This window comes from Trichosurus vulpecula, chromosome 9 (genome assembly GCF_011100635.1).
Source record: "Trichosurus vulpecula isolate mTriVul1 chromosome 9, mTriVul1.pri, whole genome shotgun sequence".
NCBI lineage: Eukaryota > Metazoa > Chordata > Mammalia > Diprotodontia > Phalangeridae > Trichosurus > Trichosurus vulpecula.
In genome coordinates, this window is record NC_050581.1 from 207,132,249 (window position 1) to 207,154,891 (window position 22,643).

A 22,643-nucleotide genomic window follows, 5' to 3' on the forward strand; every position below is an offset into this window, starting at 1 on the left:
CTGACGTTTTCTTTTCCTCTGTTTAGCTGGCAGTCGCTCCGGGTCCCCAGGAAGAGTTTTAACTAGCACCGCCCTCTCTACGGTGAGCACAGGAGTTCAGAGAATGCTGGTCAGTCCTGCGTCGGCCCAGAAACGAAGCAAGATCCCTCGGAGCCAGGGCTGTAGTCGAGAGGCCAGCCCTTCTCGCCTCTCCGTAGGTAAGACTTGCCTGTGTGACCTCTGGTCTATTCAGGCTCACTTATACTTCCCCAAGGAGTCTCCTGGGCCCAGCATCCTCCTGAGGCCCTGTGCACTTCACCAGCTTCCTTTGTATTTTTGTGGTCCTATTGTCTTCTTGCTTGGATCTAGGTTTTAAGTGTTTGTTTGGAAGCAGACCATGTATCTGTTCACCTTTAAATTGAGCATTTGAAAACGTCAGACTGGCCCAACCAGTCTGGGTTTATCTTGGGAAATGTTTGTCCAATGACATTTAATTTTATTGAAAACAGTCCAGTTTTTCCTCTTTTCTTCCTTCCAGCACACACAGGCATCCCCTGTCAGGTACTGCTCAAAGCTAGATGCTCCCACACAGACTTTGGACAGAGATGATCGTGCCGTGGCGAGGAGCTCTTTTCTAGGCACCACTCAGAGGCCCCGGGGGATGGGCTGTTGGCATTGAAAGGGTTCTCCCTTAGCAGACAGAGGCCAGAGGTTGGTTGGAGGCCTCCCCAAGCAATCCTCAAGGAACCACCCACTAAAAAGCGTCTTTTCTTGTGTCCGTCTCCCCCTCCCCCCCCCACATGCCCTCATACTGGTCCATGGGCACAGCGCGAGGCAGCCGCATCCCTCGCCCCAGCGTGAGTCAGGGCTGCAGCCGCGAGGCCAGTCGGGAGAGTAGCAGGGACACGAGTCCGGTCCGTTCTTTCCAGCCCCTGGGTGAGTACTCGACCCCTCGTAGCAGCATGGCTTGTTCTGCCCTTCCTCACCTCGTCTCATCCGTCTCCCATCACCTTGTCAGGGCGTGGCCCGCAGTGGGCACTGCTTGTCCCCTCCCATCCCCCCGCAGTGCCGATGGTCCCCGAGGAGGCTGGAGGCCTCTCCTGAGGCCCTCGTGTCCATCTCTGGGGTGTGGAGGGGAGCCAGAGTTATCCAGGATCTTCTGATGACTCCATCCTGCCCTCTGCTACCCCAGATGGATGATTAAGCCCTGATGCACCACATTGATTTCCATTTCCAGTCATTATCCAGAGCATCGCCATGAAAGAGGCCTTGAATACCACCCCGCTCTCAGTTCCCTGTATGACCCTTAGCAAGTCAATGGCCCTGGCCTTCCCGTGCCCTCTAGTAAGTCAGAATGCCTTGGTCAGACCAGAAGAACGTGGCTCGGTGTCTCTGGGCACATGGAAAGTGCTGCATCGAAGGTGCTGTAAAGGCCCCAGTCTGGGGTCCTGGCAGACCAAGCGACTCAGCTAGTTCTCATTGTGAGTGAGGGTCCAAGTATTGGTGTCCCCTGTGCTTGGGCCCTGGAGCTCAGCGTCAATGCTGTCTCTCCTGGGAGAAGCAGCTTCCAGGACACAGGGATACCCAAGGCATTGCCTTTGCACAGCCTGGCCAGATGTGGGAAGGTGTAGATCCACTAATCCCCATGACCGCTTTCCGTCCCAGTCAGAGGAGAGAGGAAGGGCAAGAGAGCACACTGAAGTGTGTGCCCACACACATGAACAAGGCTTGGGACGGGAGTCAGGGTGACCTATGCAGAGCTTGCCATTCCCTCCCTTCAGGTTTTTCCTCTAATTCACTTGGAGTCTAAAATCCCACAATTGCTATTAACACAACAAACATCCCCCCTTTAGCTGGCTCCTGCTCATGCCGGGGCTCTCCTGTGCCCATCTTCCATGTCCTACCCACAGGCGCCAGGAGCCCCAGGAGGAGAGAGGTGCGCTTCTCTGCTCATACCTGGCAGCCTCCCTCCCTGCTTCACAGTGTAGACAGATGCTGGCTGGCCGTTCCTGCCAAACTGGGATTGGTTCTTTGGGTACCGGGTGCCTGTGGCTTTTCTAATTCTTATGTGACTTCTGAATTTGGATTGTGATAGAGAGGAGCGGTTTCCTTTTACTGTGTTTTCTCTTCCTTAACAAATGTTGTTAGCAGGATTTGTTGCCCTTCTGGGGTGCTGTGCAGGGAGGCCCCTTCTTTAGGAAAGGAGGGTCGGCCATTCAAACCTTCTGGACTCTGCTGTTTTCTGGCTTTTGGGTCTGGAGGAGGTGCTAACTCAGCTCCTTTCCTGTTTTATCCAGACTACCTGTCCTGGACACTCCCTGCAGCCAATTAGGACCAGGGGGAGAGCTGTGCAGGGAATGAGACATTTAGGGTTAGGGCTAGGCAGGCCTGGGCCCTTGGGCCCAACTGGAAGAGAGCTGTGCCCAGAGTGGCATGGTTAGGTCAGGGTTAGGCAGGCAAGGGCCCTCAGGCCCGTCTCGGGGAGAGCTGTGCAGGGAGCGGAGCATTTAGGGGTACAGTTAGGCAGGCCTGGGACCTTGGGCACACCTGGAAGAGCTGTGCCTGGAGTGGCATGGTTAGGGTCAGGGTTAGGCAGGCAAGGGCCCTCGGGCCCACCTGGGGGAGAGCTGTGTCCAGAGCAGCAGCCTCCCTAGTGTGCTGGCTGGTCCACAGCCACTATGCCCATGGGCTGAGTTCTTTGCAAACCTAGTCAAGGAACTGCTTCCTCCTGCTAGCCTGTAGTTATCCTCCTCATTCAGAGCCCTCCGTGGCGAGGCCTAGGGTAGGAGCAAGCCACAAAGTGACTTTGAATAACTGAACCATCCAGTCCAGAGGGTCAGAGCCCTCCGTGGCGAGGCCTAGGGTAGGAGCAAGCCACAAAGTGACTTTGAATAACTGAACCATCCAGTCCAGGGGGTTCTCCTTTCTCCTGAGTCCTGGAGGAGCATGTGGTTCCGTGATCTGTGTCTGGAGCCTGGGAGAAATGAGATCTGATTCCCATCTGGAGAGACACTCTTGTTTTTTTGGCAGGGCAATTGGGGTTAAGTGACTTGCCCAAGGTCACACAGCTAGTACATGTATCAAGTGTCTGAGGTCGGATTTGAACTCAGGTCCTCCTGGCTCCAGGGCTGGTGCTCTGCTCACTGCGCCACCTAGCTGCCCCTGAACAGACATTCTTTCATCTATAGAAGCTGCATTTTGGCTTTAGGGTTCTTGAGCTGAAACTTGGCTGTGGAATGAAAAAAGATTTCCTGCTTTCTCCTTGCAAATTAAATTCCCTATCTACTTTTTTTAAAATTCCGTTTTGAAGCGAGGCCTGCTTAAGCTTAGAGTTTTTGAAGTTTCTGATTTTCTTGCCTTACTTTGCCTTTTGGGGCATGGAGCTAATGGAGAAAATAGCAAATGAATTTCTTCCTCTTTTTATAATGGGAAGTTCAGAATGCTGCCTGAGTTGGTGCTTGTCCTGCTGTCTGTCAGGCTACTGTTTTCAAAACAAATATCTTTTAGGGTTATGGCCAGATCCATTTCAGGACAATAGCCTGGATTTTGTGGGAAATGCCTCTTCTCAAAGGAAATGCCCACCCAGGAGAGAGCAGGGAGGGTGTTTCAGGAAGGCCCCTCTGGAGGGAGGGGTCTGGGCCCCGACTTGTCCTCCCTGCCCACCCATCCTCTGCCTCTGCCTTCCCTCATCTCCCATCTGAAGCCTCCTTTGGTTTTGCATCTGCATGCCTGTGGATGGATGGGCCTCTGCTCCAGGGCACCCTCCAAGACCTCTAGCTAGCTTGCTCCCTCGCTTGCTCACGTGGCTCCCACTCCTTTCCCGTGGTAACAGGCAGGCTTTGTGTGGTCCTGTTATTCCAGCCTCCAGGCATCACTCCAGATCGACAGGTGCCCTCTACACCCCCGACGTCTGCGGGGCCGCAGGTGAAGGATGAGTACCCTCGGCTCTCGGCTCTGCCACCATCTTGCTTTCGTTCTAACTGCGTTTCCGTTGAATCATCCACCCCCATTTTTCCAAACCCTGATTGATTGATTTCCATCCAATCCTTGCACTAGAGAATCCCCCCACGTAGAGCGGTCATTTGTGGTGCTGCCTTCTCGGGGTCCTTCTCCCTCTCTTGTTTTCTGTCCCGTCATGTTTAGACACTTGGTTTTTCCCTTGCATGTCTTTTTCTAACATCGAGTTGTATGTTTGTGGTCCATTTTATGTGCTTGCTTTGAACACTGCTCACGCACGCACACACACACGCACTCGCCCACGCACACACGCACGCACTCGCTCGCTCCCATCCCCCCCAGAGTGGCCTCCCATGGGGCGCTCGGCTTCGCTGCTGTCCACAGCACTTCACATGACAGGCCCTTGGCCTGAGCTGGAGAAAACTGAACTGCGTCAGACCTGGGGCTTCTCAAAGGAGCCCCGGCAGCTCTGAGACGAGGCCGGGTCTCCCTGCCGGGGACGACCCGGACCTGGCTGCACCTTCTGGCCCAGATGCTTCTCCGTGGTGTCTCCATTTGAATTGCTGTTCCTCTCTCATTTTTATTTTGCTTCTTGTCCATGCCATTGCCTTTCGAACCTTGCGCCCTGGCTCCGGGTGGATGTGACACTTGGCTTCCTTCTGTCACGGCAGGGGCCGGCTACGGGATCAGTCAGTCCAGCCGCCTGTCATCCTCCGTCAGCGCCATGCGTGTCCTGAACACGGGCTCCGACGTGGAGGAAGCTGTCGCCGACGCCTTGGTAAGCACGTGCCTTTTTTCCCTCTTCATCACCCTGGTGCTTGGGGACCCACTTCTCTCTGCCAGAGCAGGTGTGGCCTGCCGTGGAGTCCAGTGGGGACAGGCTGTTCTGGGGGGCAGTTTCAGTTACTCCTAGAGGGAAAAAAGAAAATCTGCTGAGTGTGTTGGCAAAGGAGGGCATGGGGGCGAAGGTTCTGCTTCCGGAAGCAGCTGGAGTCTCACTTGGGCACAGACCCAGGGACAGAGGTCTGAAGCACGAGATGTGCTTGAAGGGACCCCCCCCCCCATCAGGATCTTATTTAGGACGAGTCTCATTTTGTTTTTAAACACCTTTTCTGTAATATCATTGGCCATCCGAAAGCCTGCTTTAACCTCTTCTCACTGTGTCGAAGACTCACCACTTTGGGAAGCGTGCAGACATCTCTTTGGGGGGAATGAGAAGATTTCCTCTTCTCTCACATCACTCTGTCCTTCCTTTGCCACTTCGGGTTGTAGAGCGAGCGTGCCCCTGTTCCACCAAACCCTTCCAGGAGTTTCCTTGATGCCCCATGGGAGGGAGATGTCCTGCTGCCCCTCTGGTCACCAGCCGACTAACCCAACTCCATTATGCTTTCTGGGAGATCAGCTTTAGAGATGGGAGGGGTCAGCGGCCAGGCTTCCTCATTCAGCGGTGTTTGCTGCGGCTCCCCATCCTCCCTAGAGGCTGGCCCTGTTCTTGAAGGAAGGGAGGGCTAACAGGGATGTCTTCTCACTGTTCTCCATTTTTCTCTTTGATAATTCACTGCTCTCAGCTCTTAGGAGACATGCGGACCAAGGTAGATAAATCACTATTTTCTCTCCTTTTGTGGCCACCCTTCTCTTTCTGTGCTATATCCACACCTCACACTCTCAGCTAGCTGTCTGACGAGTCAGGTCACACTGGCTGTGCAGGCAGGATCAGAACCCTAGACTTGAGAATGGAGGTGCAGAGAGAGAAGGAGAGAGCCAGGAGGGAGCTGGGCACTAACGTCTCTTGGCCCAGTTACTGCTCTACTGGTAGATTGGGGACGGAGAAGGGAAACTCGTCACCTGGAGGGGGCCATTAGTGATGGAACAGCTCAGGTGGTGACTGAGAAGTCTCGTGAACCTCAGAATGCACGACGTGGTTCTCGTTTCAGATTCAGTTGGGGCAGACCTTCTTGCTAGCGACTCTCATGACTTTAACCTATGGAGGTTGTGTGGGTTTGCCATCCACGGGTTTCATAGAGTTTTCCCCACACAGATTAAACTCATTACAGATTTAGTGCCACAACCACTCACCCGCTTCTGCGTGAAGGGTTCCCCAGCCCCTCTTAGAAAGCCTAGAGCAAGGTGGGGAAGCTGCAGCCTTTTGACCGAGTCCGAGTTTTACAGAACATATCCTTTTATTAAGAGAATTTGTTCTGTGAAATTTGGATTCAGTCAAAGGGCTGCACCTGAGGACCTAGAGGGCCACCTGTGGCCTCGAGGCCACAGGCTCCCCACTCGGCTCTAGAGGAAGCTTTCTATCTTCGCTTCCTACTCTGACTTGGAAGGCCAAGAGTGGGTTTCTTGGGTCAGCCCAGTTGGACTCACAGAAATGATGCAGTCATGAGCCCACTTTGCTGTTGGGGAGCGGGGCTGTAGCGTGTCAGGGCATGGGTGCAGGCTGGACCCTGGCCTCAGTCCTCAGGGAGAGGGAGCAGGGATAAAGGAGGTACCCCAGGGAGCAGGCTACATCCCCTGCCCATCGGAAGGGCCTTGGCGCATGGGGTTGTGGGTGTGGGTATGGCCGATCCCTTGTGCACACCTCTTCACACTAAGCCCCGCTGTGCCCAGAAAAAACCCGCGCGCAGGCGGTACGAGCTCTATGGTGGTGGCATGTACTCAGATGACGACGCCAACAGCGACGCTTCGAGCGCCTGCTCTGAGCGCTCCTATAGCTCCCGGAACGGCAGCATCCCCACCTACATGCGGCAGACAGAGGACGTGGCCGAGGTGCTGAACCGCTGTGCCAGCTCCAACTGGTCAGAGAGGAAGGAAGGCCTGCTGGGTCTTCAGAGCCTGCTCCGGAGCCAGCGAACACTGAGGTAAGAGGCCTGGGGAGACCCTGGGAAACGGAGTCGGGAATACTGCCTTTGGGCACGAGCTGTGCCAGGAGCCTTGGGGGTGGCACACAGGCCTCAGTTTTCTCATCTGTAAAATGTGGATCACATTGGTGTGACCTGAGAGCTTGAAGAAGCCTCATCAAGCACAAGGGCCGCAGGACCTCCTCATTATGCGGATGGAGGTTAGTCTGGCTTTGGGCCCAAACTGTCTTCACCTTCCTTCCAATAGGTGCTCAGAATCGCCCCCAGCCACGCTGGGCTGGTGCACCCCTGGGTGCCCGCTGGCCCTGCACATTGCTACCCTAGGGAGACCCTGCCATGACATGGCTGATGGCTGCCCGTGGAGTCTGGGCTCTCGGTCTGATGCCTTCTCTGTTGAGGGTCAACTGTGTTCTCTTTACTGAGCTCCATGTGTTCCTCGGAGCTCTGTCCTGCGCACACAAACTACTCTCTGTGGGAATGGTGTTGGCTCTGGCTCTCTCTTCCCTCTGTCTCTCTCCCCTGCGTCTCTGTCTCTCCCTTCTGTCTTTGTCTCTCTCCCTCTCCCTTTCTCGTCTCTCCGCTCTGTCTCTGTTTCTCCCCTCTGTCTCTGTCTCTCCTCCCTCCCCCTTTCTCGTCTCTCTCTCTGTTTCCTCTCTCTGTCTCTCTTCTCTCTCCCCCTCTCCCTTTCTCTTCTCTCTGTCTGTCTCTCTTCCCCACCCTTCTTCATTCCCTTCTCCTTTGCACTCTCTCATCCTTGTCTCTCCCAGTCCCCCCTTCTCTGTTTTCCCATTGCCTCTGGCATAAAATAAAGGGACTTCTCCCCTTGGGCCCAAGCTGCCGCCAGTAGGAGGTGGGCTGCTTGTGAGCGGAAGCCAGGCGCTGCTTTGGCACACTCCATTAACAAGTCCATACGTGCCAGGCCCTCCTACTTCATGGGAAGACCTCACCAGAGCTGGCTTGAGAGGGGCTTTATGTAGGAGATGAGGTGAGGGTGGCCGCTTACAGGTGCACAGAGGCTCCCACATCCTTTTCATATGGCACCCAGGGCTCCCGACGAGGTCAGGGGACGAGGGATGCCATCACCCATGGGTCTGCGCAGGAAAATGCCATTAGCATTGGGAAGTCCTGCATAAAGAAGGGACCCCAGGGACCACACCTGCACAAGATGAACGTCTACATGCCTGTGCCCAACCCTGGAGAAAGTCGGCTAAATGACTTTACGTTTTAAAAGGAGTTTTGTCCTCCCATTTTGTGTGCACCCTCTCCACATCCTGCCAGAGCAGGAGGCAAGCCCTCTCCTGGTGGCGCCCAGCCCCACCCTGCCCTTCTGCAGAGGGGCTTCTCCTCTTTCTTCCTAGGGGCCAGGCTGAGTCAGGATCATTCTCTGCTTTTGCTGTTTTGTTGCTGTTCTTCCTGCTGGATTGGGGGATTAGGCAGCAAGCTCTTGGCAGTGCCAAGGACAGCATCCCTTACCTGAAAGTGAAATGCCTTTGGCATTTGCCTCAAGAGGAGGGAGGTGGTGGATTTGTAGGAAATTTGTCTAGTTCCCAAAGTCTATGCAGGCAACTAATACAATTTCAGACAGACAGCTTTGGAAATAAGAGGAGCAAACTTCCTATTCCCAAGCTGATAATTCCTGTTATTGGAGAAGTGCAGACCTGGACCTGTCTCCAGCGTGCCAGGCCAAGGGGCCTGCTCAGGCCCCCTTGTTGGACTGGGTCAGAAAGTGACCGAAATGCCCATGCCTCGGACCCGGACATCCCCCCCGCACAGGCCAAAATGGCCCTTTTTGTGATTGCAAAAACCTAGAGTCAAAATGGAACCAGTCAGTTGGAAAATTCCAAGGGCAGGAATGTCAGAGCTGATGACCGGCAAGAAATAATGACTGATGAACCAGTGCAGGGGGGAGAGGTGGGGAGCTGGGGAGGCAGGAGGAGGATGACAGGGTGGTCTCCTGCCCCCCTTGGCCTTGGGCACATCTCACCGAGCTGTTTATGGCCCTTGACCCCAAGCAATGTCTCAGGAGGGTAGGGGATAGAAAGAGGAAAGACAGCCAAGTGACCGGCCCCTAGAAAGCACTCCCTGCGGAGCTGGAGGCTCTGAACCCTTGAGTTGTGCTGACTAGAAGTGAACAGGAGGGATGGAAAGGGGGGCTGAGCTAGGAGAACTGTCCCTTGGGAAGGATGCCACCCGTGTCCAGCCCTGAGCACAGACCGGGCTGGCATGGGGTCCTTGGTGTGTGACCTGTTCCCCGGAAAGGACACTACCCATGTCCATTGTGCTGACGCCCGCATCCCCTCCACCACCTGCTCCTCACTGTCACCCCCACATTGGGCCCTGTGCAATATAGTGTTCAGTGAACTATGGCCTGGTCACACTTTCAAAAGCAGGGTTTAAATGTCTTCTTGAAATTCTAGATGGTTATTAATTCACTGCTTTGTCATTTTACCAGTCGTGTCGAGCTGAAAAGATTGTGTGAGATTTTCACCAGGATGTTTGCTGACCCTCACAGCAAGGTAAGTCTGATGCTGCAGCCCCTCACCTCCCTAGCTCATCTAGATGGGCACTGAAAACCCTGAGTGGTTGGTACAGCCCCCAGTGCTGCTGCCCACATGAGGGGTGGGGGGTGCCAACCCTGGTAGCAAATTGATAAGCAGCCCTTCTCTGGAAGTCAAGTCTGTCTGTCTGTCTGTGTGTCTGTCTCCTGGCACAAAGCCCACATGAGTGCACAGTCAGACCTGCAAAGCCAGGGTAGAACCAGAAACCCGGGCGTGCACATATCTCATCGCTGTGACAAGGAAAAGCATCAGTTAAGTTTCTAAGAACGTCTTTGACTGGAAGTGGCAGGGTATGGGGCGGGGATAGCCACGGCCCCTTCACAAGATTTCCCTGGCTCGTCTCTGGTCTTCCTCCCTGTGATCTTCACTCACCTTCCAGTTTCCCTCACCGATTTTATTTGTCTGTCCCCTTTTGGTCACATCTTCTCTGTTACTTATCTCTGTGTGTTGCATATCAGTTAGAAAGAAGCTGTGATGGTAACTTCCTCTTCTTTAAAATTCCTTCTTGGAAGGTTTGTTTTCTTCTGAATGTCCCTTCTGGAGGCTCCTTTGGGGAGCTCCTTCCAAAGGCAAAGTGGGGAATGGGCCCTTGTCCGTGGGAGCTTGGGCACTCTGGGGGTCTGAACCCTCCCTTACTGACAGCCTTTTGTGTTCTGTAAAGAAGCTTTTTTATTCAAAAATAATGCAAAAAATTTAAGGTTGTTGACAACCCAAAGAAGGCTGAAATGCAGGATTTTTCTTTAAACCAGGAGCAAAAGTTAGTTTTCAAAAGGAGATTTGTTGTCACCTCTTAAGTGGGGATGAGGGTCAAGAGAAGAGATAATGGCCTTGGCTTGCCATGACCCGTCGGTGTGTACTGATCGCTTTGAGCAAGATGGGCCGTGTCCAGGCATCTCTAGTGCTCATGGCTGGTCTGCATCAAGTTCCGTGTTGAGGAGCTTGGGTGGCCCCGAGCCAGGCAGGAAGGCCAGGGCAGGGCGCCCAGCAGAGGAAGAGGGAAGGCGCTGCTAGTACGTCTCAGGGCCACCTTTCCTGGGCAGTGGGATTCTCAGAAGGGGATCATGGGCAGCTCATCCATTCTGCATCCCGGACCACACTGTAACCAGTTGGGACCACACACACTTCCTATAACCCACCCTGACAAGGCGCTGCTTATTCGGTGGTCCCCCACCTCATCTCAGGGTCTCATTTGTGAGGACTGAGCCGTTGTGGGGTTGGGGAGTTGGGGGTGTATGACCCCCTCCTCTCCTGGTGGCCATCGTTGTTGGGGGAGCACTGGCTTGCTCCCTCCACCGTTCCACCCCTCATTTGGTCCTGTGTAATCCTGCCTTCACAAGGAACACCAAGGGGGGATTCCAAGAACAGTGATAGACTAACCTTTGCCAAGCATCTGGGCCCCTGGTAAAGTACTTAGCGTAGATGTTGTGTCTGAGCCCCTGGCAGCCCTGGGGGTGGGCTCAGAGGAGACTGAAGCACAGAGGGGAGAGGGATGTACCCGAGGTCCCCCGGCCAGCAAGGCCAGCAGACTGTTCCACGTATGGAACCTTAATGAAAGACCTAAGAAGTCAGCCAGCTGCCCGGCGAGAGCGAGGCCAGGGTCTCTGCACATTCTGTATGTGGACATGTGTAACGCATGATCATGGGAAAGATTCTATGTGACAAGAAAGAGCGCTTACTTGCTATGTGCTGAGCACTACACTAGGCATTTCTCACCACAGCCCTGGGAAGTGCGCATTCTGCACTTGAGGAGTGGGGCAGGCAGGCAGTGCTAAAGTGACTTGCCCAGGGTCACATGTCTCCAGCAGGATTTGAACTCAGGTCTTGCGGCTTCCAAGCCCAGAGCTTTATCCCCTGGACCACCTAGTTGCCCTAGTAGACACAATACAATCTATAAAATACAAATACACATACATATACATATATATAGATAAACAAGTGTGTGTGTGTGTCTGTCCCCATGCTCCATCCCCTGGACCTTCACTGCTCTGCCAGCCAGCTCCATTCCTATCCTTTACCATGGCAAAGCAACGGGCCAACGCAGAGACCTCCAGCTCTTATGGGAGGAGGGGGTGCCCTCCTGACCGGCCCCGTCCTCCTGCCATCCGGGCAGCCCAGCCCGACAGAGCAGCAGGCTTGGAGCTTCCTGGGGAGGAGCAGCAGGTCCCCGGGGTTCAGCAGCAGCCCAGCTTTTCCGAGGATGGTTGGAGGCCTGGGCGAGGTGGGGAAGGAGGGGTGTCTGCTTGCATCTAGCTCATCTGTGAAATGCTCTGCCACAGACACACCACAGATGCTCAGCTGACCAATAATTCCTGTGGGAAGTTGTGGGTTTTTTTCTGCCTGTTGACGCTGGGCCTATGACAGGCGATGGCCACGTATGTCCCAGACCTTGGCCTTAGGGGTGGCCAGAGTTAGGAACAGAGTCTGGGGCATGGCCCACAGCTGGGGTGACTCAAAACTAGCCTGAACCAGATTCAGATGTCACTGGGAAATGCTGAATGAAATAATTAAGTCGTGTACGACAGTAACAGTGTTCATTTGTGCTGCTCTGAGCTGCCAGTCAGTTCATTTTAAACCAGAAAACTTGTCAAGATTATTTTGTCAGACAGACTCCAGAGCAGGGGTCAGCATCATAGGGTAGAGAGCTGGCTCCCTTTGGAGTCAAGAAACCTCCCCTCCGACACACCCCAGTCCTGTGACTGTGGCCCAGTCATTTACTTTTCATTGGTCAGGGACCTGCCGGCAGTCAGTCTAGGGAAGCCCTGGAGGTTTTTATGCATAAATAAGGGTATGGATGGGCAGGAAGGTTTCTAGCTTCCTTCTTGGCCCTCCAACTTCAGGATCCAAAGCTGGGCAAGGAGGGCTCCTCCATGGAGGGTCTCCCACCTCCTGTTCCTGCAGGCAAACACCGCTGCTGCTTCTGGGGGCAGGGCTGGTGCCTGGTGCTTTCCCAGGAATCGAGGTTTCGGCTCTTCTCCCCTGCCATGCACAGCACTGGCAGAAAAGAGGGTCGAGTTAATGATGAACTTTCGGAGAACTACATTTGTCGTCTTTTATTTTTTGTGTTTTCTTCCATACAGGGACTTTGCATTGATGGCAACTAATGTGTGTGTTTTTCTTTTTTTTCCTTTTCTTTTTGCATGCTGTCTCCTGTGTTGGAACTCTCGGTAGAGAGTAAGTTGGTTCATATTTGTTGGAAACCTAACTTTGCTGCATGACAATGACATTAACCCTTCTTCTCTCTTACTTTTTCTCTCCCAAAGATTCATGCAGTGTCAGACCGGTTGCAATTTATGCAACTCTCTGTACAATTATGCAAACCATGTGGGTCTATTTGGAGATGTGCTTTTCTCATCTACTAATTAACTGACGTAATTGGGTTCTGTTCTTCTGTCCTAAATGTGATGATGACTGGCACACCTAAAACAGTCAGCCCCCACCCCCATCCTTAGCTGGGCAGCCTCTCGGTCAGCAGGCAGGTGTGGAGAGGCTGCCACTATGCAGTGGGATGGTGCTGAATCAGCGATCAAAGGCCCCAGGTTCAGGCCCTGGCGTGGCTTCTTGGTGCCTGTGTGACCGTGGGCATCGTCTAACCCAGCTGGGCCTGAAAGCAAGGGCTGGACCGGTTGGCTCTGAGGCTCACTCCTTTTTGCTTCTTAACCCCAAGATGAAATCATACAGCTGTCAGTGTTCCTAAATAAATGAGTGCCTTCTCTGACAACATAGACTCCAGCATGAAGTAGACAGCATGTGGTCATCTCTAGGCAAGAAATTTCCAGTTTTATCTTAGGAAATAAAATGTCTGGACTTCATCAGCCAAACCTTTTTGCTGCTTCTTCCTTTCTTGATGATGCCAATAACAGCAGTGAGATTGAGGGTAAGTGGGACAGCTCAGAACTTTAGATTTGCTCTTAAAGTCAGGCATCCCTTCCGCTGGCAGCACATGGTGGGGCAGCTGGCACACCCCATCCCCAGTTCCATCAATGTTCCCCTTGTGGCATCAGACAGGCCCAGGCGTACAGGGCAAGGAGCCCTTAGAACCCTGGAGCTGGCCGCTGGTCAGGGCCTCTTAAGGATGCGATGTCCCTGGAGTTGCTTAGACACCGGTAGACCCTGTCACACAAATGGGTCATTTGACTGATCCAGGGGACCAGAAGCACAGAAGAGCCAGTGACCTTGATGAAGTCTGAGATGGTGCGGCCATCCATCTGCCAATGATCACACTGGAAGGATGAGTGTCAGGGGGTCCAGAGAGACCCCAATGGGATCAGATTAAAGCGGGATTGGGAATTGTTAGCAAAACAAATAGAAGTAAAATGAGACAGAGGTAAGATTACCCTTTAAAATGAAGTCAGTCTGCAGCCCCCTGCAGGGTGCCTTCTGGACAGATCGGTGGCCCCCCTGTTTCTGTTTGGGAAGGAATCGAGCAGGGGTCTATGGAGAGTCCACCATCCATTGTACAAGATTGGGGAGGCAGAGCCTTTGGAGAAGACCTGGGCCTTTACCGGCCCCTGAGTCCCACAGGGGTCGAGGACACCACCGTCTACCCCAGTCCTCTGCCTTGGCCCTGTTCTGTTCCCTGTGGGCAGACCCCGTCCAGAGGCACGTGCTTGATGAGTGCCTTGGGCCGCCTGGCCTCTGAGCATTGGCTGAAGGCCCTGGAGTCAGAGCTGGGGAAGAGGGATGGGCATGGTCCCTCCCATCTCTGGAACTCCCCAGTACCCCTGGCCTCAGACACCAGTGGTGGGACCCTGGGCAAGCCACTGCACCTCTGTGAAATCCTCCATTTTCTCCTTTGAAAAAGGGGAATAATGTGAGCACCTTCCTCCTAGGTCTGTCATGAGCATTGGATGAGATCATTTTTCAGAAAGTGCCTAGCACAGTGCCTGGTACACAGTAGGCACTTAAAAATGCTTGTTTCCTTATCCCCTAGACGGCCATGCCCATGGTGAGGGGCTGCAACAGGGTGGAGAAGGCAGGCAGGGAAGCATTGAAGAAGGAAGTACAACTAGTTCCTTTAAAAGGACCAGAGAACACCTTCTCCAAAATGGCGCTTGGTGTTCTGGATCTGATTGGAACCACCCCAGAATCCAGCAGCTGCAGGTGAAATGGTGGAACCTTTGGGAGGAGTGAGCTCCCCTGCTCAGGCTTCATGCAGAGAGCAATGTGTCCTCACACACTCCTGGCCCCAGAAGGGCAGAAAACTCTCAAGAATCAAGTTCTGAAATGGAAGGACAGGGAGAAAGAAGATTGGCAAGCATTTATGAAGCGCCTGTTACATGCCAGGCGCTGATTCTGCCAAGCACTTCACAATTTGGATCTCATTTTCTCCTCCTAGTAACCATGGGATGAGGCAGACGGAGGTGCAGAGACTTGCCCAAAGTCACACAACTAGTAGGTGTCTGAGGCCAGATTCGAACTCAAGTCTTGCTGACCCCTGGCCTTGCACTCCCTGCATGTCTTGGCATCTGGAGCAAAGGCCAGTTTGGGAGGACAGTTGTTGGAAAGGCTTTCCTTTGCTCTCCTGAGCCCCAGAGCATCGTACCAAGAGCAGGCGCATCAGGCCAGCGCTCACTCTTAGCACTGTCTGTGTCAGCAGCATCCCCTGGCGGGGATTGTCTGGAAGAGCTGCCCGGGGTTGGTCAGGCCAGTGTCTGGCATGCGCAACTTCCACAGTGCACGTGTCTTAGTTGTGCTCAGAAAGGTTCTGTAGCACTAGGAGAGGAGTCACTGACATGCCCACATTGAATTGTATTCTATGATCAACCAGTGAAAAACCCATCCCCATCCATCTTCCAAGTAGGTCTGTGCTGAGCTTAGTTTACTTAACCCTAATTGCAAGGGAGGAGTGTCCTTAGTATTAGTCTGTGGTCCGGCTACATGCTGAAGAGGAGAGAACACTCTAATTAAAGTTGACTTCTTTGCATTCTGTCTAAGGGCTAAATGTTTTTATTGGTTTTGGCTGCTTCTCGTTCTGCCACCACCATTCATCAGTTTTTCAGCTTAAATAAGATTCATGTTCATAGATAATATGTTCCATGATCAGCCTAGTATGTAATGACGATAGGGCCCTTTTCTGCAAGCAGACCTGATGCCGGGGCCCTCTGGTGTTTTTAATGGTGTTTCAAAAAGTGGGAACAGTTCCTTTACTAGAAATTAGCCAGAGTGTTTGATCTTGGGCATTACACGTTCTTTCCTAATACATCTGGCTAGCCTAGAGGCCATCTAACCCTTCCTTTGGATGAATGTCCACGTACACCAGAAAATCTGAAATTGGCCTGTTTCCTCTTGTCGTTGCCAGATAATTGCGAAGTGCTGTCTCAGGACTAAGTTAGTACTTATATAGACACAGTTGTTCACTACAATATTCTTCCAGCCCCCCTGTCCCCCTCCCCACCCCAAGCTGAATATGGTTGACATGTGCTTGTCATAAAGTCCTCAGGGCCAGCTTGTCCAGCCTAAATCACCCCTGCTGCCTCCTGGTCAGTGGCCTCTGAGGGCAGGCAGGGTGCCATCATTGCTAGGAAGACCCCAAACGGGTCCCGTCTTGGCCCGTCTGGTCACCATCATCCGGCTTGGGCTGAGTCGATAGGAGTCCACCCAAGGCCTGCCCTCGCTGTACTTGGCCACAGCAGCCTGGGGGCCTTAGGTGTGTCAGCCATCATGGCGAGGTTTCCTTTCTCGAGTGATACTGCATGGACTAGAAGCTAATTGTCCAAGTTCTGCCGAAGTCGGGCCATGTGTGAGGTGTCCTCTTCTATCGCAGAGCCCAATGAAAGCAAGACAGATTGTTTTCCTGCTTGGCTGCCAATCACTGCCTCGTCTGCCTCTGATTCCTTTGTTCCTTCCTGGTTCCGTTTTGAGTTGAGTCCCAAGGGTCAGTGTGTTCTCCTCCCCCGCCTTTTTTTTCCTCATCGTCCCCATCTCTGCCAACTGTAGGTCTTCAGCATGTTTCTGGAAACGCTGGTGGACTTCCTCCAAGTGCATAAAGATGACCTTCAGGATTGGCTGTTCGTGCTGCTGACTCAGCTGCTGAAGAAAATGGGCGCAGATCTGCTTGGGTCAGTCCAGGCCAAAGTTCAGAAAGCCCTGGACATTACCAGGTAATGTCCTCCAGGGATGGCGAGCCAGGCTCTGGACCATTCTGGGTGTGACCTGGAAGGAGTCCTGCTTGTGATGAAATTTTCTGAATTAATTTCAGATCAGATGAGTTCCATTTGTTAATCTTAACAGAAGGGCCCATACCTTTGGTAATGTGGTCATTTGGTCTCAGATTGGTTTATGGGGAGTTGAACTAAAATGGGATGTCTGGAAGAACCTCAGGTCTGGGCTCATAGCCTGAGGTTTGGGGTTCTGCTCTGCAGCTAAGCACCTACGTGGCTTGGAGCTTCCAGAATGAAGGTAAGACTCACAGGATTCTCTTGACCTCTCACAGAGAACTTTGGAATCCCCATCAGTCCAGTTGATTTAGTAGGTTCTCCACCAAGTGCTTGCTGAACGTCTACTCCATGATGGGCACTTGGTGGGAGAGACCAGGAGAAAGAAGTCCCAACACCAGGCACATTCATCCCCTGTGATACCTTCCCATGCCTCCTCCTGTGTGCCCGGACCTGGGTTAGGCACCAGGGATGCAGCATGTACTTAGATAAGTTGGTACAAGATCAGTAGGGGGGTGAAGGTGAGCCTTGGAGGGAACCAGGGATCCCCCAGGGTGGAGGGAATGGGGAGACAAGTGAGTGAGCTCATGAACCCAAGGGAGCAACCCTTCACTGAAAGGCAGAATGTGGAATGAAGCGCGCTTGCACATGGCTTAGACAAGGAGGAGTTGGAAGGGGACAAATGTCAGGTTGGCCAAGGTAGCTTGTGAGCAAAAAGGGCTGTGGTTAAGCCTGTGGTATAGGACAGTGAGAAGGAGGAGGCCTCCAGCGGGCAGGGCAGTCCTAGCAAGAGGGGCAAAGGGCATGCGGATTCATTCGCTGGCTGAGCAAGCTGCTTGGGCCTGGCAGGATAGCGAAGGAGAAAAATGCCTCTGTTGGTAGTGTTGGAGGGGAGAAAGCAGCTCCTCACAAGGATGGGACCCCGTGGTCAGTACTGTGAAGGGAGGAAGTGAGCCTCTGGCATCTGTGAAAACATGCAGGGAATACCAGGGAGCCAGGAGAGAGCTGGAAGAAGAGGGGCTTGTTAAGCAAAAGAAGCATACCCTGTCCTTAAGGTACTTCCATTCTCCTAAGGGTATGAGACCACCAGGGCCCAGGGAGGTGGATGCAGCCTTAGATACGATCATGGTGGACAGGGAGGGGAGGAAGTACCAACAAGTGGGGGTCAGCCAAGGTATAGGAGACTGCCTGGGGGGGCTTGTGTGAGATTGGCATGTCCTTGTGTAATGAAAGTAGCATGGAAATGGGCCTGTTTGGGTTGGGGTTGGGTGGGGGAATGTCTAATGAGGCTGGAAAGGACCAAAATCTGATGGGGAAACACTGTGAATGCTAAGTATTTTCCTGTTATACTAGAGACAATAGGGAATCACAGAAACTTCTTGAAGGGGGTGCCATTTGTCAGCTCTGTTGAGAGAGTGGAATGGGGAAGGACAGAAAGCAGGGATACCCAGTTAGGGGGCTGTGGTAATAATAAGGGTCTGAAGCCTCATGGGGCCTTGTGAGAGGTGGGCTAAGAAGTCATGACAGAGTCTTTGTGGTGGGGAGACCCCTCTGGGGGACCCCAGCTGCGCTCACCAGCCAGTGAAGCAGTTCCCAAGAAGATGTCCAGATTTGCCTTCCAGGGGAAGGCCATAGATCCCCCACTCAGTCCAGAATAGTGTCAAGGAGAACATTAATGCTTCAGGTTTGGAGAGTACCTGCCAGATCTTCTCATTCCACCATATTAACAGAGTGTAATTACTGAGGACTGGGGAGCAGGAAGCAGAAGTACCCACAATTGGAGAATTGGAGGTGACTAAGCACAGCAATGATCTATTAATGAACATTAACAAGCTTTCCAAAAGAGAGTCTTGTAGCCACTGCAGACAGCAAATGGAAGTGGATTCCCTCTCCTTGTGCTTCTGATTGGTTGGGGTTTTTTGGGGGGGGGCGGTGCTATGGCAGGAAGAGAACCTCCTAAATGACATTCCCAACCACTGACTGGAGGGGAGTCTCAAGCCTGTTGTCCAGCTTACTACTGAAACAGCTGCTTAGTGCCTGTGTTTGCCACAGGTGGGCAGTGAGCTGGTCCCAAGACTGACTGGGAAGGAAAGAGAACCCTAGGGTACTTTTAGAAAGTCTGAGCTGTTTCCCTTTTTAATGCTTAGATTTTTCTGATCAAAGATCAAAGGCCATAATCTCGAGAATCCACATTGTGGAGGGTGTGTGGGGAGAGGCCGCCACACCTGGCTGGCACCAGTTTGTAGGGCAAGTACAGCATGGACGATGGCCTCCAAGGGATGTGCATCAAGCACAGGCGTGCTGGATGGAGGCTGTGTGATTTCTCACAGGACAGGGGTGGGCATTCAAGAGAAGCCTCTGGTCCAGCCTGTGCCCTACCAGGATCCTCACCAGAACATCCCCAACCAGTGATTGCCCAACCAGCCCGTGCCATGCTGGCTCTGATGGGCCCGTGCACCTTCTCCCACTGTCCTGGTCTGCCTTTGGGGGCCAAGCACAAGCCTTCCACATGATGGCCCTCCAAGTGACGCATCTCGAGGGCCCTTCACTGCCCGGTCTTCCTCTAAATGCTCTTGTGCTTAGCTTTCCTCCTAAACGCTGGTGCCAAGGATGCTGACCCAGACAGAGCCCAGAAGAAGTCTCCGCTTCCTCCTCCTACCTTTCTTAGGACGGCCTCGGGTCCAATCAGCTCCTGGAAGTCTACGTTGCCATGTTGACTCCTGGTGTCTAGTCATCCATTAATGCTGCCGGGTCTCTTATAGCCCATCTGCTTTCTAAACACAGCCTAAGCTTGAAGCTGGTTTTGTTAAGTCCAAGGCATGCCTTAAATAATTATCTCATTAGATCTCATCCTTTCAGACCCTTTGTCCCTCTTTGCCTGTGGCAGCACTGGCCCATCTTCAGCCAGCATACACCCCCGTGGTTCTTTCCTTTCCAGAGCAGGGGCCCCAGGAAAAAGAAGCAATATAAAAGTGGAGCAGCTGATTCTCCTCACTTGCCGTTGACCTTGCCCATCTGCCCTGTCCCTGCCTGAAGCTTCCTCTGCTGGCTCAACTTTTCCTCCTCACTAAAGCCATTGCCCCTTTTGGGGAATTTCACCTGTGAGTTTCCCATCCTTCCTGGCCACCCTGCCTCAAATTCTGTTGCATCCTTGGAAGCCTGCTCCCCCAGAATCTTGAGCTCACGTCAGACTATGCCCAGCCTCCCTCGTCTCTCTCAGGCTCGAGGAGGGAATATCCACTGTCTTCCCTGCACACACACACACCGCCCCCCTTGTTTCAACAATCTGGCTAACAGCTTCTGTGGGGGTATAAGATCCACCCACAGCCAGCACCCAGAAAGCTGCCAATAGCACAGGTTCTTTTGATCTGCTTAACTAAGGAAAGCAAGGTGAAGGGGTTGACAAGCTTACTTTAATTCAGCATACAAATATCATTCACTTAGTTCAGAGGAAAAATCCAGCACCCTGAACTTTAGAACAAAATACAAACAAATTACAAACATCAACAGACAGACCTTGTCTGATTCAAATCCCAATACATAGTTACCAGAGTCCAACAAAGTCTCAGCATGTGAGTTTACAAGCTGGAGGGCTCCTTAGCTACAGCTGCCCGGAGTCATCAACACCATCTCCAGAGCCCTGCACAAATGGCTCTGTCCTCCCTTCTTTTAGGGCTTCAGACATCAAACGCCATCTGAATGACCAGAGCTTAGGCTCCGGTGATTGGTTCCTGAGTTGGCCCCTCCCCTTAGGACCCTGGGAGGCTCATATCCACATAGATTAGGTTAACACCTAATAGGGCATGGCTCTGGAGTTAGCACCTCCCCTTAGCCAGCCCCACCTTGGGCCCCACCCCAGTCACCAATCCACACCCACATAGGCTTAAGCACCCAGCAAGACTCAAAGACACCGAATTAATCAAAGGAAACAAAGGCCAAACTCTTCAAGGACACTTGTTGAACTAAGTGCTAAGGAGCCTATTTTGCTTACCAACACACTCCTCTGCAAGGTTCCCATCATTTTTACTGCACCAAATTCCTTCCTATTGGTGAGAATCAGACCCAGAATAGAGTTTCTGTTTGTTGGTTTCTCTTACCTTTTGAAGAATTAAACCATCATTATGACAAGGTAAGAAATTACTACCTGCTCTGCCTTTGGTAAAGAGACATTGAAGTCCTCCTTCCCTACTGTCTCACGTTTCTGAACCAGACTTAGGGTCTGTTTCCCAAACTTCAGGTGGTTTTGAGAATATGTTAATAAAATCCCTTCTCTTTCTCCCTCCATTGACCATCACACACATCCTCCTCCACAGTTTCCCCTCTCATTTCCAGGGTTTGACATAAGAATATGTCTTCTTAATATACAATGCCACCCTCATCCCACCCTCTCGTTTTTGCCGGGTTTTTTTAAATGAGATAATCTTCCAGTCATGCCACCAGTTTTGGGGACACCTCAGAGGTCATTTGATTCCATTCATTAGCTCTTCTAGAAGGTATAGATGAGTTGCGATCTGTACCATTGAAGAGAATATCCACAATGACAAAACTGAAGATCTGTGGAAGATTGAAGTACTTGGTGAGAGTTGCTGCTTCTCACCTACACATCATGGGCAGCCAAGTCATCTGAGAGGGAGATGCCGCAATCTACATTCTGTGGCCATCCCAGAGCAGTCTTGACCACCCGGTCTAGACCACCAGGCTTGTTGCTTGTCTCCGTGCCAGAGTCGCTGAGTGAGTTTCAGTGTGCGTGTCAGTCATGTTGGAGCAGTCTTGAGATGTTCTCCCTGAAGGCTGTGTGCTTCCTCACCTGGAATGGGGGAGAGGTTTTGGAGTTTACCTGTAGTCACTGTCTTGGTCTGGGAGCTGATTTTGAGCTCCCAGAGCACATAACCAGATGTCCCCAAACATGCTGCTTCTTGGCACATTGGGGCCCTGGAGGAAGCCTCGTCCTCCACTGCCTGCCTGCTGCAGAGGGGTTCTGCATTTGTAGCCATTGATTTCTGCTTAGACTTGTAGCAGAGGACTTCGGTCATCAACACTTGGGTTGACAGCTCTGCCAAAATAAGGACCAGAGTTATCATCTGTCCATGTTTATTGCTGATGGTTCTGATCTCACTTGGTGCCCTTTTCTTCCAGAGAGTCTTTCCCCAACGACCTTCAGTTCAACATTCTGATGAGGTTCACTGTGGATCAGACCCAGACGCCGAGCTTAAAGGTAAGAACTCAGACCCAGAAATTCTCAATAAAGAGATTGATCTGTCTACTCGCAATACGAAAAGATGTTTCAATTGGTGGATTTTGTTTTTATAAACTTTCAGGCAGTCCAGCCCACCCTGCGGGACCAGCTGCGCTCCTCCCCTGGGAGCTCCAAGGTTTTTGTCTGCATCGCTGACGCTCCCTTGCCCCCATACTCCAAGAAAGTTTGCTTTGCCTGCTCACTAACTGGGCAAAGGACTTTTGAGCATGCGATGTCCGCCAATCCGAGGGAGGCGCTCCTCCCCTAGGGTGAAGCTTCACTGTTTGGATGTCTGCCATGCTGCCCCCACCTCATTCAGGAGCACAAATAGTTTTCAGTGCAGGTGTTCCTGGTGGCCAAATTCAGAGGAAGAGCCATTACCCCCATGTGCGCCTTGTCACAGACCAGGCCACTGACATTCTAATGATGTGTCTCTCTTTTGCTTATTAGAGCCTTTTGTGCCTTGGGCTTGCTTTGGGGTGGGGCGGGGGGGTGGTTCATGAGTTCATTTACTAATGTCTTTAACTACAAGTTCAGCTCATTCTCTTCTGGTCTCTCCTACTAATACCTCCTTCAGGAATTTGAGTTTCCTCTGAGGAACGCTTGGGCTGCATCCTATGTGTGCTGCGTTTAAATAGTTGTGACCTTTAATATAGTGTGCTGTTTGTATCATTTGTTGTTGAGTCCACGCACTGTCTAGCAAGTTATTGGGGGGTGAGGAGGGGTGGGTGGGAGGGGTCTCCTTTCAGGCCTGTCCCATCATAATCCCTCAGTGTGGTTTATCTACATAATCTTGTTTTTTTTTTAAATATTCATGTGTATTAGAAGAAGCACCCATTCCCTCATCTCATTTGGCTTTCTCCATAGACTTGACTTTAGCCAGGCCTGTTGCTTC

At 52.4% G+C, this 22,643-nt stretch overlaps 1 protein-coding gene across 10 annotated transcripts in view; it reads left to right on the top strand.

The window, feature by feature from the left end:
* Positions 1–22,643, top strand: part of CLASP2 (cytoplasmic linker associated protein 2) — a 155,171-nt gene that overhangs the window by 107,439 nt on the left and 25,089 nt on the right. For 3 of the 10 annotated variants that reach the window (XM_036738225.1, XM_036738230.1, XM_036738229.1), the window contains 11 exons: positions 27–197; positions 808–915; positions 3,841–3,903; positions 4,608–4,714; positions 5,505–5,528; positions 6,550–6,800; positions 9,253–9,316; positions 12,527–12,529; positions 16,295–16,458; positions 21,649–21,727; positions 21,831–21,884. In XM_036738225.1, the coding sequence (XP_036594120.1) occupies positions 27–197; positions 808–915; positions 3,841–3,903; positions 4,608–4,714; positions 5,505–5,528; positions 6,550–6,800; positions 9,253–9,316; positions 12,527–12,529; positions 16,295–16,458; positions 21,649–21,727; positions 21,831–21,884 (1,088 nt within the window). The remainder of the gene's footprint in view (positions 1–26; positions 198–807; positions 916–3,840; positions 3,904–4,607; positions 4,715–5,504; positions 5,529–6,549; positions 6,801–9,252; positions 9,317–12,526; positions 12,530–16,294; positions 16,459–21,648; positions 21,728–21,830; positions 21,885–22,643) is intronic. The other 7 variants (XM_036738228.1, XM_036738234.1, XM_036738235.1 and 4 more) reach the window with 6 other exon arrangements.